The sequence below is a fragment of the Bidens hawaiensis genome, unplaced genomic scaffold, assembly GCF_021521415.1.
Source record: "Bidens hawaiensis isolate Kalapana, Puna unplaced genomic scaffold, B.hawaiensis_p1.1 tig00024430_1, whole genome shotgun sequence".
In the NCBI taxonomy this organism is placed as follows: domain Eukaryota; kingdom Viridiplantae; phylum Streptophyta; class Magnoliopsida; order Asterales; family Asteraceae; genus Bidens; species Bidens hawaiensis.
In genome coordinates, this window is record NW_027493850.1 from 92,680 (window position 1) to 107,900 (window position 15,221).

At 35.5% G+C, this 15,221-nt stretch overlaps 1 protein-coding gene across 1 annotated transcript; it reads right to left on the bottom strand.

The window, feature by feature from the left end:
* Positions 1-1,238: 1,238 nt before the first annotated feature.
* On the bottom strand, positions 1,239-11,354 carry LOC143569240 (transcription factor bHLH95-like). Its single transcript, XM_077055207.1, has 3 exons — positions 11,010-11,354; positions 1,498-1,881; positions 1,239-1,331 (listed from the first exon to the last, which is right to left on the bottom strand). The coding sequence occupies exons 1-3, from the start codon at positions 11,337-11,339 to the stop codon at positions 1,239-1,241; spliced, it is 807 nt and encodes a 268-aa protein (XP_076911322.1). The 5' UTR covers positions 11,340-11,354.
* Between the last annotated feature and the right edge of the window lie 3,867 nt (positions 11,355-15,221).

Genomic DNA, 15,221 nt, shown 5'->3' on the forward strand with positions numbered 1-15,221 from the left:
AATAATTAATCTCATTAATTAATAAATGCAAAAACGAAAACAAAATAGAACCCAACAAGATCCGGTTACAAAACATACGAGCACAGTTACAACAAAACCAATTAAATATACATAAATGTAAACCGACAATATATATATATATATATATATATATATATATATATATAATTTTACCTCGGTTAATAAATAACCGATCGAGACACCGAGAGTTAACAAGAAACACAAGGCGACAAACGAGACCCGACGGTGGCGGTGCACAAGGCAGCGACAGCGGCGCTGGGGCGGCGGTGGCGGACAGCAGCGACAATGGTGTGATGGTGGTGCTGGTTATTCAGGCAGCGGCGGCTGCGGAAGTGTAGTGTAGCGGCAGTAGCGGCACGGGGGGGAGCGGTGGTGGTGTACAGTAGCAACAACGGCAGCAAGGCGGAGGGCGGTGGCGGCCGGTGAGGTGGTGACCTTGGTGGTGGCGGCCGGAGGAGAGGGAGAGAAGAGATTGAGGTTTTGGTGGCTAGGGTTAGATTATAATGATAGGTTAACTAGTTTATAAATAAACTAATTAAGCTAATACGGGCCACCAAGCTCATCTTTTGTTTCAAAAGTCCGTACCATAATATCTCATTAGTTTATGTCATATCCGGTTAACTAACTTAAGTGGGTTTCACGCTCGTCACCCACGGTGTAACTCTAACGGGTCAAAACTCGGTTAGCCGCTTTACCGAATCGGTCCATAAAATCCAACACAAATATCACCGTATACAGCTTTTAAGAAAAAGTACGATAGGTAGGGGCGGAAACCAAAAAAAAAAAAAAACTTCCTGGGATATTAAAAAGAGGTTCGGGGTTTCAAATCTCACCTAGGATATTGATGATGAGTGTATGTGAGTGGCTGTTCAAAACAAAGTGTTAGCAAACACCGTGTCGCTTTGCCTGCAAGCCAAGGCAGAAATGCGTAATGCTACGACGAATTTGCATTTGGTAATATGATTTAAAAGCATGAGAGTGAAATATCTACTTAATTTCTTAAAGATTTGTTTGCAATGTAAGCAGAAACAGAAATTCATTACTGACAATACATTTACTCAAGGTCTCATTTCAAGAAAAGAAAAACCATCACCATGAAAATGTAACGGGGAACAAATTCATCTCATCAACATGTATGGTGATCCGCAAAATCATATCTTTTCAGCGAGCGTGCGCTTTCAAAGACCACCAAAGAACCTTTTCAAGAATTATGCTGATTAAGAGTTAACCCAGTGGGTTATCTCTGATGCAGCCTGCTTGTATATCTCATCATAATGAAAAGTCTTCATAAATTTGTCACAAGCATTTGCCTAATTAACATCTCGAAAAAAAGGAAACAAAATTAGTTATATGTATATGATAAGACATATTAAACATACACACCACTTTGCAAGTTCCAAGTAACACAACCCTGTCAACTATAAACATTTGAGATTAATTTGAAAAAAAAGGAGAGAGAAGTGAAACATTGCTTACTTGGGCATGAATCATAAACAAGCTCTTAAATTCATCAGAAGAGATCTCAGCTGAAACAATCTCTAGCTTGTACTTCTCCAACACGAAGCAAATTGCGGTAAGTAGCCCAGGTTTACGGACTGAGCAAATGGCAATTTGCGCATCTTTGCCACACACGTTTAATGTGACATTTGAAGAAATCCATGTTTGAAAAACTTTTGGTGAATTTAATGGGAAGGATAATGAGGTTGAGCCAGACGCAGACATTTTCCCAATGTTACCGGATGAGGAACCCTGATCAGCTAAAAACGACTCCCTAGTGATTTTGGTGGATGGATTTTGAAGGGTTTGCTCCAGGGTTTTGATGTAGTTTATAGCCTCATCAACTACTGTAGCTTTGTCCGCCTGAAATAAGAGAGTAATTTAAATTGAGTATGAAAACTAAGTCATATTATCTATGGAGTCATAATAGGTTGCTTTAAAAATCCCTTAGAAATTACAATTCTTGAATTGCTTAATTGTTATGTACAGAAAAATTATGAATCTATCCTCAGTTATCCAACAAATTAAATTTGTGAAGTAAATACTGAAGCTTAAATGAGAAAGTGGGTTGAGTTAATATTTTTTTAACGCTTGAGACAATTGGTATCGGAGCTTTGACAAAACCGCTCTATGTCCCTCATTAACAAATCATCAAGTTGTTATAACATTGTCTTTTCCATATGGGATTATAGGTATAGTTTGTTTATAAAAGTTGATGGATGGAACAAGATGGTAACATGGTATCTTGTGTTTACTGGTTTTTCAAATATGGAATGCAATGAAATTATTGACCCCAACTACAAGATTACAAATGCTAGACAAATTGATTCTGTAATTGATTTTATGCACATTACAATAGTTGTATCAGCTAATAATTAAATATATTATTATTTTTGTCTAACCAAGCAATCAGTGAAAGGTGTATATAGCTATATAAAGGCATCATGGATTCTGTTAGATATAATACTAATTTTGGAAACATTGTTATATTTAATTTACATATTGTTGTCACATGCTTTCGGTACGTTGAACGTGAAGATTGATTAGCTTTTAGTAAAAAGTTTTTACTTTTCTAGTTTCCTCAAGCAAGCTAATTGTAAAGTTTTTATCATCAACATATTGTAATATCGTAAATCTTGGTTCTTTTCTTTTCAAATAATATGGGTTTTGTCTTTTTGTATAATTAGTTTGTCTATATATTTTGAGATACATGTCCCACCAATTTTGTTTTATTTGGAGGCAAAGGCCAAAGAGTAGTCCTTACAATTTTAGCCTTGGTTTTAAAATCATCCACGTTAGCTAGGTGTAGTGAGACGGCACGGCACGATCACAGGAAGCGGTTTGGAGACATGGCTCAACAGCTCATATATATCCGAAAATGATATGTTGTGAGTTCTCTAGCTAAGATGTTGACCACTCCCTGTTCTCTTTTGTTTTGAGTGGCAATGATAAAATAACAATTGATGATATAATATAAGTCTATAACTTATAAATTTTGATATTAACTATATACTGGATCACTTGTCTGGATCATTAGTCCAGAACTGCTTTCGTAACGGAAGTTAATAATTACCTATGATATTCAAGAAAAAAAATTGTTATAACGAACATTCAGACAATAACAATCTCAAACTTTAGAAAGGTGAAATAAAAAATTGGGTATCGAAGAAAATCAAAGATTTGCATCCATCATTAGATTCAAACCGAACCCCCCAGTTTGGACTTGAAACCGATTCGTAGGGTTCAAACGGGTTTGCCACTATATACTGTGTAACTGGCTCGAAATCGGTCAAATTGGAACCTAACCGGCTAAAACTTGGCTCAATCAATAATCTTGTTTCAACATGATACAATATGAACAAAAACCTAATTTGACAATCTTTGATCCAGCCTGAACCGGTTTGAACACACAACCCGATATGAAACCAATCAAACCCAAACTGAAATAGCTAAAACCCAATTTTAAACTGATCACACCCGACCCCCTAAAACACCGGTTTCAACCAGGACTAATCTGGACCCATAACCTAATGTGTGCCCCTCTATCTAGTTAGAGGTGTAAATCCTAGCCGGTTAGCAGATCCAAAAGCAGTTAACGACCGGCATAGTACGAACCATTTTGTAGCCCATATTATCCATAGGCTAGTGATCGGTTATGATTTTTCACATAGAAACTGGTTCACCAAAACAAATTAACCGGTAATAGATTAATAAGGTCATTGTTATATTAATTTCAATAGGTTAATAAGGTTATAAACCATGCTCACCTAGTTACAAATGTTAGGATTTTCCACTCAAAGAACCTGTTAGGAACCGTAACCATTTATTGGCAATAATAAGCCTTAACCGTTTGACCAATAACCAGTTACAATACTGAATAACTAATATTCCAAAAAAACCGGCTAACATACATTCGCACCTCTACCTTGTAAGTCTATTTGTTGTAGGTGTGAAGAAGGGGGCAGCATGGTGATGTGGCCGGGCTTTACCTCCCCAAACATCAAAACGAGACTGCATGGAAGGGGCTTCACATATATAATCTCTCTCTCTCTCTCTCTCTCTCTCTCTCTCTCTCTCGTACACACACACATATAATATGGTAAGGGGCTTTAAAACCGCACAGAGCTTTAAGCTGAAAGGCTTTAAAGCCCCGACTGACTACGTGACAATGACGTGGAGGCAACACATAATAACATGTCTCAAAGCGGGGCCTTAGAGAGTCTTTGGCAGATCATTGGCGGACCTAACCTAGCTCTGGGCTATAATTTTATAAATATAAGACAATGCAAAATGGTGGGAGGAACCTTCTTCTCCACTGGTCCTTCAAAGTTATGGCCTCACTACCGTGCAAAACAAACGTTGTCTACACAACAAACTTAGAAAGTGGGGGAGATCAGGTCACTTGGAATTTTTGTGGATCAAGAATCGGTTAGGGTAGGGTAGTTTATCGTAGGAGGATTGGCGGGGCTTTAATTTGTAATCGTGTATGTATAATGTACCGGTGTTTTGTGTGATCTGGTTGCTGTAAATATTTTGGTTGTGTTTGCCTATTCTTTTTAATATATACCTTTTAGTTGGCTGTTTAAAAAAAATAACTTATTGTGTTTATAAATACAGAATAAGATGTATGATGAATGTTTATCAATGAGAAGAAAATTAATTTATTTAATTGTTTTATATTAAATAATAATACTTTTATGTTTAAGGATGTCCATTACATCTGGTTGGAGGGATGACAGATTGGACTATATAACATTACATCTGGTTGGAGGGATGACAGATTGGACTATATAACCTGAATATGATTCATGTATTAATTCGTTTAAAAAACATCAACCTAACTCACACACACTTAAAAAACGTGTAATTAACCGGAAAACTATTAGTTTAGCTCATTTATATGAACATATACTCTAACTTATATTTTTGTCAGTTTCGTAATGAGTTTTTAGTAACTTATATTTATACCAACAACATCAGCATTTTTTTAACGGTAAGACATCAAGACATGGTAATCTTAAAAACTTCCAACAAATATAAAGCACCCATAATACTAATTTTATAACTTTAATCAGATTACAGGCACCGATTTTAGCTTGAGAGGACAAGCAAAAGCTTTGTAATATTAATTTTCTATTGCTTTTCATAATTTGTATTAGGCATTTTGGCAAGAAAATTATAAAAAGAATATATATATTTTTAAATGCAGATATAATTTTTGCTTTGAATCGATCTAAAAAATATTTGATTACTTGATCAAAAGATCATTTGCATGTGATACTAAATGCAGTCTACATTTTTTTTCTAAATGTTGTAATTCTAAAACATATTTAAGGTGCTTAATGATCTTTTTAATTATTAATTAAAGTCATGTAACATGCTACATTTTTAAATAAAATAAAAAATACTTGATGTGTTGATAGGAGAGTAATTAAAAATATATAAATGAAAATTTATAATTTTTATAATTATATTATTATAGCCAATATTTCTAACTTTATTATATAATTAACAGTTACAAAATTAAGTGAACAAATAACATACGCTGTGCATCATCTCTCATGTGAAAAAAAAATAACAACAAAAGAACAAAAAACTAAAACCAAATACAAGCATATATAACATATAAAAACACAAAAAGTCACTTTAATAGAATCTGTAGCGTTAAATATCGGATTTATGTTATTCCGACGAGGCAGTTTCATATAATATATAATAGTAACTAAATTTTAAAAATTATTCTAATTAGATCACTTAATTTTAAAAAATGTTCCAATTAAGTCACTCAACTTTCTTGTTTGATTAAATTAAAGGTTTTTTTTTGTTTCACATAGGAAATCTTTTTATCTTTTTTTTGAAGTTGATACTGAGTGGCGACGTGAATTTTATTTTTTATTTTTAAATTTTAATATAATTAATGTTTTTTAATTTTTTTAAAATTTAAATACATATATTGCAAATTCCGACCCTCACATCTTATCCTCCATTTTTTTCTTTAAGCACAAAAAAATTGGTGAGACTTGATTTGAAGATTTAGTGACCCGATTTGGAAAAAATATATATCAGTGACCTAATTTGAACACTTTTGAAAGTTGGTTACTATTATATGAGATTTTCCCTATATGACTTCTTTCTGAAACAACTTTGAATCCGAGGTTTTAAATAACGGATTTGCAACTTCGAGAAAAACTGAATCCGGTAAATACACTTTATAAGAAAACAGTAGATTAGTTTAATTTATGGGAAAATTCTGAAAATAGCCCTTTTTAGAGAGAGAAGTCCCATTTTAGCCTTTTTTTCTTCAAAATCTTTTATAATTTGGACTGGCAAGACGCTTTGGGAAAAGATAAAAATAAAGACGAGATTTCGAAAGAAAGTCAGGTAAAAGACGAGTTTTGGGGAAATAATGTCGGTAAAGTTCAAATTATTTGTAATCTTGTAGCAAAAGTTCAAATTTTTCAAAAACTTTTTTACTCAAAAAAACGTCTTGAGAGACTGTTTTTTTATGTTTCCTACATTTCCCGTCAATATTTTCAAATTCTTGGAAAAATATATTTTTTACAATTATACCCTCTTGAATCACCACCGCCGCCACCACCACCTTGAACCACCACCATCACCAGCGCCGTCGGTCCCACCCCATCACCACCACCGTCAGCCGCCACCACCATTTCATGGTTACTGTCACTCCGATCAATCATCATCGATTCATAAAAAGGTTTTGACGTCCAGATCTGATGAAATTCTCCTGCGACAATGAGCCATGTTGGCGGTGGGCGGTGGAGCAGTGGCGGCAGATGGTGGAACGACGATGGTTGGGTTTTTGAGACATATCTGGATGGACGAATGCTGTTGAAGATGGCGGGATGGTGGAGATCCATGAATTTCAATAATGAACAAAAAAAAACAAGTCACTTGATTGAAAGATTCCATCTTCGTAACATAAGAAGAAAACTACAGCATAAAAGCAAAGCCATAGAAAAATAGAATCTGGAAGCTAAACACCATCATGGTGGCGGTTGACGGTGGTGGTGATTGGAGCGACAGTAACCATGAAATGGTGGCGGCGGTTGATGGTGGTGGTGATGGGGTGGGGCTGACGGCGTCGGTGATGGTGGTTGTTCAAGGTGGTGGTTCAAGGTGGTGGTGGTGGTTCAGGGGTATAATTGTAAAAAATATAATTTTCCAAGAATTTGTAAATTTGGACGGGAAAGGTAGAAAACAAAAAAAAATAGTTTTTCAAGACGGTTTTGTTGAGTAAAAAAGTTTTTGAAAAATTTGAAACTTGAAGATTACAAATAATTTGAACATTATCAACATTATTTCCCCAAATCTTGTCTCTTACGTTTTTTGGGACGCTTCTGTTTTTGTGCATCCCTTTCCATCCTCCATCGGTAACCTCTGCCCACGTTGGATCCATATTTTCTCCGTCGTGGGGCTGGTTAGAGACATATAACATTTGTAATTCTCCATATCATTCCTTTCGATCATCTTCCATAATTTCCAACAAACATAGGTGGCCGCGATGTCGATGTCAATGCGATTAGCAGTTCTGGTGCCGCTGCAACTCATGCTGTTTCTCCTGCTAATTCTGGCTCGATTCTAACCAGAGATCTTAATGTAAGCAATATAAATTTTATTCATTCAATTCCTTGGTAAAGCCATTGGGCTGATCATTCTCTTTCGTCGCCGTTACAGACTTCGTCTTCTTGGTTTGAGCCCTAATTCTTTATTTTTTTTTATTTTGTTAAATTGTTTACTTTTTGGAGTTTCTCTCTCTCTGTTCATGCATTAAAGTTGCAGAGCGAAAAAGCTAATTTGTCTAATTGTGCTAGGTGAAGATCTGATCGAAACCCCCAAAAATGTCTGATCCTATATATACAAGTTTGTTTTAGGTGTATGTCTATGCTCAACTTAGAATTCAACGATATACAAGCTTAATTAAGTTGATTTACTGCAATGGTACTTTAATTTAGATACTCTATTTTGAATTGATTAGGATAAATCAAATCAAGTTTCCATTAGATTTGAGTTATAGTACTATGGCTAATATGGATTCGTATTTTGTTATTACATGTAGCTGGAGAATACGTGTGTTGTTCATATATGTAAATCGACTTACTCATAACTACAGCCCCAAAGGCAGTCAAACCAGGGGCTAATCATCAACAAGATGCTCACAAAGGGGTTGCTGCATAAGGCATAAGTAAGTGTGTTTGGATTTTTGTTTCACATATGATTGTTGTATTTTTATAATTTATAATACTGGGAGAATTGGTGCAATAGAGGTTGCACCTTGAGTTTCTATCGTATGTACATGGGTGACATCATTTGACATGTTTAGTTATTTGCCGAGTGTCCACTGAGTGTTGTACGTGTCCATTTTTGGTGTAGGCTATCGCTTATCTGGTTACTCAAAATTCTCCAGATCATCAGGTGAAGGAAACCCTATCCTTTTTCCACCACGTGAGGTAGCTTTTGCACCACCCACTGTTGCCGGGTTCGTCTGGACTCTTGGCGGCGGTGGTGTGGTGTTGGCGATGGTTATGGCAGTTGATGGTCATTGTTTACGGCGGCGGTGTTGTGGCAGATGGCGGCTGTTGACGATTTTTTGTACCATGTGGATGAAGGTGTTGTACGTGGGTTTTACAGCTCTGATAAATGCTTCACCATTTACACGTATGAATTACCTGTCTTCTTTTTGTTCTGCATAATCATCGTTTCCTTGCTTCCGTATGCGGATGTTGCAGGTTAGACAATCACTTCTTTCAATCGAAATTGTTTTTCATATTTCCGTCATCAATTTTGTTGTCCATTATCTGTATCCAGACATGACATTGCGATGTTGGTGTTCGACATATAAGAAACTGAGATTAAATCTTTGTCTTTATTGTTTCTATATGAAATGGGTGTTTCCTACAATTGTGTTTTCCTTTACCTGTTTGGGATTGTTTCATGAAATGCTTGAAATTATACTTTACTTTTGATGGTTGGCATGCACTTAACCTGCTTGATTAAATGCTTGCTATAGTTTATTGTCTTTTCGGTATGAATTCTTTATCACTGATGAAATGCTTTGGTTGTCGGACATGCATGTCAGGTGTTTGATGAAATGCTTGAGAGAGATTTATTTTTAGCTTAGTCAGCATGTTGATGATACGCAAAAGATGATTGTCGTCTTCTTCTTTTTGACAAGCAGACTAATTGTTTGTTTCTTTGAGGAGGTTTTGCCTAGCTAGCAAATGGGTTTTTCGTTTTGTTTTGATAGTTTGTGGTAATTTGATTGGTAAATTGATATCTTTTGGTTGATTAATTTCTTTGAGGCGGTGTGCTGTTTTGTTGACATTTAGTGTGTCATACAAATTAGGTGTCCTGCATGTTTCCATGTCTTTTGTGTTTTGGATACGGTATCTTATATTTGATGGCATCTAATTAAGTAATATATATGTGTGTCCATTTGTTAATATGTGTCCAAAAGGAAACAGACGCATATGAATGAAGAAGGTAAACGAACATAAATTAACGAACGAGACATGTATTCATGTTTGCTTTGTTTAACTAAATAAAAAAATTGTTCATGTTCCTTTGTTTATTAATTAAAGAATATAAACGAACCGCTAGCTAGCCGAACGGTTCATGGAGATTCAGTTCTTTTACAGGCCTTATTTCAACCTATAATAACATAGGATAAAGTTTGAAGAATGAATATCACAGTTTGAAATACCTGCACTTATTCTTTGAGTATGCATAGTGACTTACGCAACCTATTTGTCAAACTTTACTGAATCATATTATACCAAAACATATATTAACATTTAGAAATAGCCTTTCTAATTAGATACCTTTTCTATAAGTCCAAATAAGTGTTAAAACCATGGCACTAAGAGATTCTTCCATATTATTAATTGTGCATAGCACACCACAATTTTTGTACACAACATGCATGTGACTTGAGAATTTTGTTTGTGTTCAGGCACTGAACAAGCAGCAAAAAAGCAGATGTAGAACATGATGAACCATCAGAGACATTTTGGCAACAATTAATATCAGGTAACCTACTATTCATGCACAAAGACATTTTCAAAACACCAACAAGTGCTGACATGCAACACACTGAAACAGGTTCCACACACATTATGGCAGCAGACAACTTTTGGCAGAACAAGAATCTACAAGACATAACTAACATCTACAAAGACCCTCTTATATGATGTAAAGGACTAGATAGATAAGATGTAAACCATAAGTATTGTCATTGCAAGCCACATACATGTAACAATGTTCCTTAATCGTCACTCAAAACGGGCATCTCTTGGTTACCATAGTTGATATATACGTGTACAAATCGGTTAATGGGCCCAAATTGGTTCAGGAACCGATTAGTCAACCGTTTTGGTCCAAACTGGTTCACGTTAGAATCCGGTTTGGTCAAAAGCATGCTTACTTTGATACGGGTTAAATATACGCCATTCCGTCCTTTTTGGGTCTTACACCCTGCCTGCCGCAACGCACCCTGGTCCGCCGCAACGTGGCAGGCCAAAATACTAGTTATTCTATAAATGTGGAAGGGGGATTAATCGTCGATCAGTTATATACCTTGTCTAGATACGAGCTTAAATAACACTTGCTCAATATCAAATAAAATTGATGTAGGTTATATATATTTCCTTATATATCCACACCAAGATTTGAAATTTTGATAGTACCTTTTTTTTAACGGCCGTTAGATTACTGATGGGTCAGTTACCGAATCATCTAATGTTACCCTTAGGATGAAACCCACCAAAGGTGAATTTTGATGGTACTTACAAATTAAAAAATGTTTTGTGGTTTTATTTCTTATTAAGACATGGTAAAAATAGATAAAAAGTTATTTGATTTATGACAGACTTCATATAGAACATATATTAAAGATATCAAATGTGACAACTTGTGAACATATAATGAAAGAAGAAATAATAGACACGAAGATTCTGAATTAAAATTGATACCTTATGTGGGAGTTGAGGCAATAAGGCATGAAGCTGATGGAACATATTTCTCATTTTCTTTCTCCTTTCTCTCTCGGTCCAGATATGCAAGTCATGGTCACTTGGCACAAGCTCTCCTTTTGCCTTATCAGGACTCACCTCGGTGTCATCCTCGGTTTTGATCTCTTTTTTTATCTCTAAGGTATCGCCATTTTGTTTGTTACCACCACCAACGGCTGTTGCAGCCACTTCTTGCCCACCACCACTTGAACGGCCACTAGAGTTGCCAGACATGACGACCCAAGGATAAGTGTCCCAAAAATACCCTTCTTGGCCTACCCCTTCAACCATGTTTGATTGATCTATATATGCAATGGAGAGAGAGAGAGAGAGAGAGAGAGATATTAAGGAGCTAGGAAATAAAGGCGTGTTAAAGACGATGCTGAGTAGAAAAAAATGGCTTTTTTTAGGTACCAGTTACCCGACACTCTATCTCGTGTTTTGTTAATTAACTAAAGTTTGTGAAATTGACGAAATGAGAAATATGAATGTATGGACAGATTCCTTTAGTAGAGCCCAAAATGCCTTAAGACATGGCCGTTTTCTAATTTTCAAGTAGTAATTAGTTATTATTAAAAGACTTGTGGCCTAGTGATATCAATGTGTAACTTATTATAAGATAGAGGGCTCATATTAAACAAAGGCATAGGTTTTAGAGTATGATTAGAAAGATGTAATAATAATAATAATAATAATAATAATAATAATAATAATAATAATAATAATAATAATAATAATATAAAGCAATATAGATATTCTATGCTAAGTGGTTTGGTTATTCTCCCATACATAATTACTTAAACCGGCTAGAAACATAAAATTTGTGTATATAAAAAACACCACACAGTTGTGCTTAGAGAATCCACAATGCGGGGTTTGTGGATGCTCGTTTGTTGATATGGTAGGCGACAAACGAGGAGATGGCAAACGAGGGCATTGTGGGGGTTGTTTGTGAGGAAAGTACACGTGTAGGGTTTGTGGTGGTTTTGTGTTGTAGAAAAAATAAAGGTTTTTGAAAAAAGTTTGGAATCCGATGCGTCGTTGATACAATAATTTGTATAGATTTGACATTGTGGAATGCTCTTATCGCTAGATGGGAGGCCGGTGCTATTGGTACACTAAATCGATAATTTTGTTATATATGTTAAAAGTTATGTTTATTAAGAAAATAGTGATTTGCATTATTTTTTTATATTTTACTAGGTTTTATCTCCCGTATTATGGAGGTTGTTTTCATTTTTGTTTCTAATATTTATATATTTTTTGGATTTTAATTTTATTGAAAATAAGTTAATAATACATCAAGGGATTGATAATGAAAGGGTTTATAAATAAATGAGATGTTATAACACGTCTAAAAGCTATCTGGGTTTTGTGAGACCCATAACCTGTTTATTTTTTTTACTATAAAATAGTTTTTTAATTAAAAATAATATTTTTTTTAAAGTTATTAATTTGTAGTATATCCTATTTTATAGGGTTTTCATATCAAATATTTGGTGAGGTTAATTTTTAATATAATGAGATGTTATAACCCGTTTAGGGGTTATCTGGGTTTGGTGAGATTCATACCCGTAAATTTGGGTCAAATACATAAGAAGGCTCAATTACAAATAAAATAATCTGGTGGCTTGAGAGAATATATGAAGCAACCAGAGTTTTTAAATGTTTCATTTATATATATTTAAGATAAGATTTAAGATAAGATATATATCATTTATACTTTGAATTAATATGTTTCTGGTATAACTTAATCGTACCATTCTGTTTCTTTTTATTGTATTTTTATAGTATTTTCCTTACAATTATTACCATAAATATATAAAAACATGATTGCCCGGCATTATTATCGTTATAATTATTACAATTGTAATAAATATCTATAGTATTAAATATTGCTGTAGTTATCAAAAAAATAAAAAAATAAAATAAAGTTAAAAAAAATGCATTCGTTCACATGATCCGTGTACGTAAAAATAATATTCATTGTCATCTATTTTTCTTAATTATGTTTTTAGACAGCTAATAATGTGATCATCACAACTGTGAGAAACGAGCGTTACACATTGATATGCAATGACTACAAGTATTTACAAGAATATGTAATGATGGATTAGAGATGCCATAAAACCATTCTTTACAATAAAACTCCTGAATTTAGTGTTTTTTTATAAAGATAAAGTTCATGTGATGATCTTAAGTTGGGAATATTAACGTAAATATATTTTATATTTTTAATGGAATACGAAAATAACTATAAATTATAATTATTTATAAAAGTTGGGTTGGGTTGGCATGCTAACGGGAGTGAGAGTTTGAGTTTAGCTTGGTTGTGTTGGTTGAAGCGATTGAATTTAGTTTTTAATTTAAAAGATTGGGTTGGTTATTTAAGAAACGCTAGATCAAACTGGATAGTCCGATCGGGTATTTTCCCAGATGTGGGATTCTGAATTTCCAAGCTGATGCCTGCAAAACAGAACACCGTTGAGTCTTGTTACGGGAAGGATAGAGTGGGGGTCTTCCCGTAACCACCATCCGGCGTGAGAATCAGTACTGTATCTTAATCGGAAATAATATGAGTACCGGTATATTGTGTAAGGCTTGAGAGTGTGAATGAATACCTTGAAGGGATGATCTTCGTATTTATAGCCGAAGGTGGAGGGAAGGTGATTGGTAGAGTTGTCGCTATCAAGTTATTCCCTTTCTAGCTGAATAGACACGTGTCGAGCCTTTATTGGATGTGATAGCTTGGACCCGTTTGTGGTATAGCCATTAACTGTGCACGTCGTGGGATGGCCATTACGTGTCCAGGTGTCCTCTTTCCACTGGCCGATGTAGCTATCAGGAGGTTTTGAGGGAATCTTCTAAAAGTAGTTTGTTACAACTGCTCTTCCATATCACGTGGAGATCATACGTGTGATGAGTCCCTTGAGTTGTTTTGTGGATTCCTTCCGCGGATGCTCGTCCGCGGGTTATAATGGAGATCCACAAAGCGTGTCTTGGATTATGGATGGCTTTACCAGTCCACGTGTTCCTCGCGCGGATGCCTTTTGGCGATCCGCGGGTTGGGTAATGGATCCGTGGGTAGCGGATGTCTTTTGACGATCCGCGGGTCGGATAAGGGATCCGTGGGTAGCTATGCGACCCTCCCTCTATAAGTCCCCCCAGTCCATTGTTGCTTCAGTGAGTCGATGTCGCAGGTGGAATTATGACTTTTATCTTTTGTCACGGGTTGCAACTACTGGCCCTTGGGATTCCTGCTGTTTGGATAGGGGTATTGTTTAGTCGTCTGAGATGTGACGTCTCCTGTCTGGATCTTGTCAGGAGTGGTGCTCGAGGTTGGTGCACGAGATTTTAGGCGGCTGATTCAAAATTATTTTGTTCTGTCAGTTCCCGCCTAACGTGTCATTTTCTGAGTGGACGGTTTCAGCGTGTGAGCTGGATCCCTTTCTCTTCACATTAATTGCGATGTGTATATATAGGGAAGGACGTTCCACTTTCTGATTTACTTGCAAAAATTTTCTCGTCATATTCCTTCTCTCTTCATCTTCTGAGTTTATTGTTACTCCGATCAACCATGGCTGGTGGTAAGAAGGGAGGTCATGTTAAAGAAAGTAAGAGGGATTCGTTGAAGGGGCTGGTAGAGAATGTCTGCATCAACTGGAAACGTTTTGATTTCCAGGACATCGTCAACCTCTATGGGTTGTGTAACGTCCAACTTTTGTTAAGCATTTAATAACAGAAAGTTTTGTTAATAGTTATGTGTCGTTAAATTAATCGTGTGTTACATATTTGAGAGTTGGAAATGGGAGTGAGTGGTGGGACCCATGAAACCCCTATATATATAGACCAACCACTTCTTTTCTTTCTTCCCTTTCCTCTGAAAACACACAAACACCCACACACTCAAGAAACACACACCCACTCTCTCTCAAGACCCGAATCCATTCTGAGATTAAATTAAGGAAGAGTTTGGTGATTCAAGTGCCTTCAACTGACAAGAATCACGTCCATATCCTCGAGTTATCAAGATTTGAACTCGAACCCGCAAGCAAAAGGTGGCTTTTAGTTTAAAATGGTTAAGTTTTATGGTTAGAATCGGCATGCGAACAAATATAATGATAGATCGGGTTGTGAAATGTAAGAAAAATATAAACTTGGTAAGTTATAACC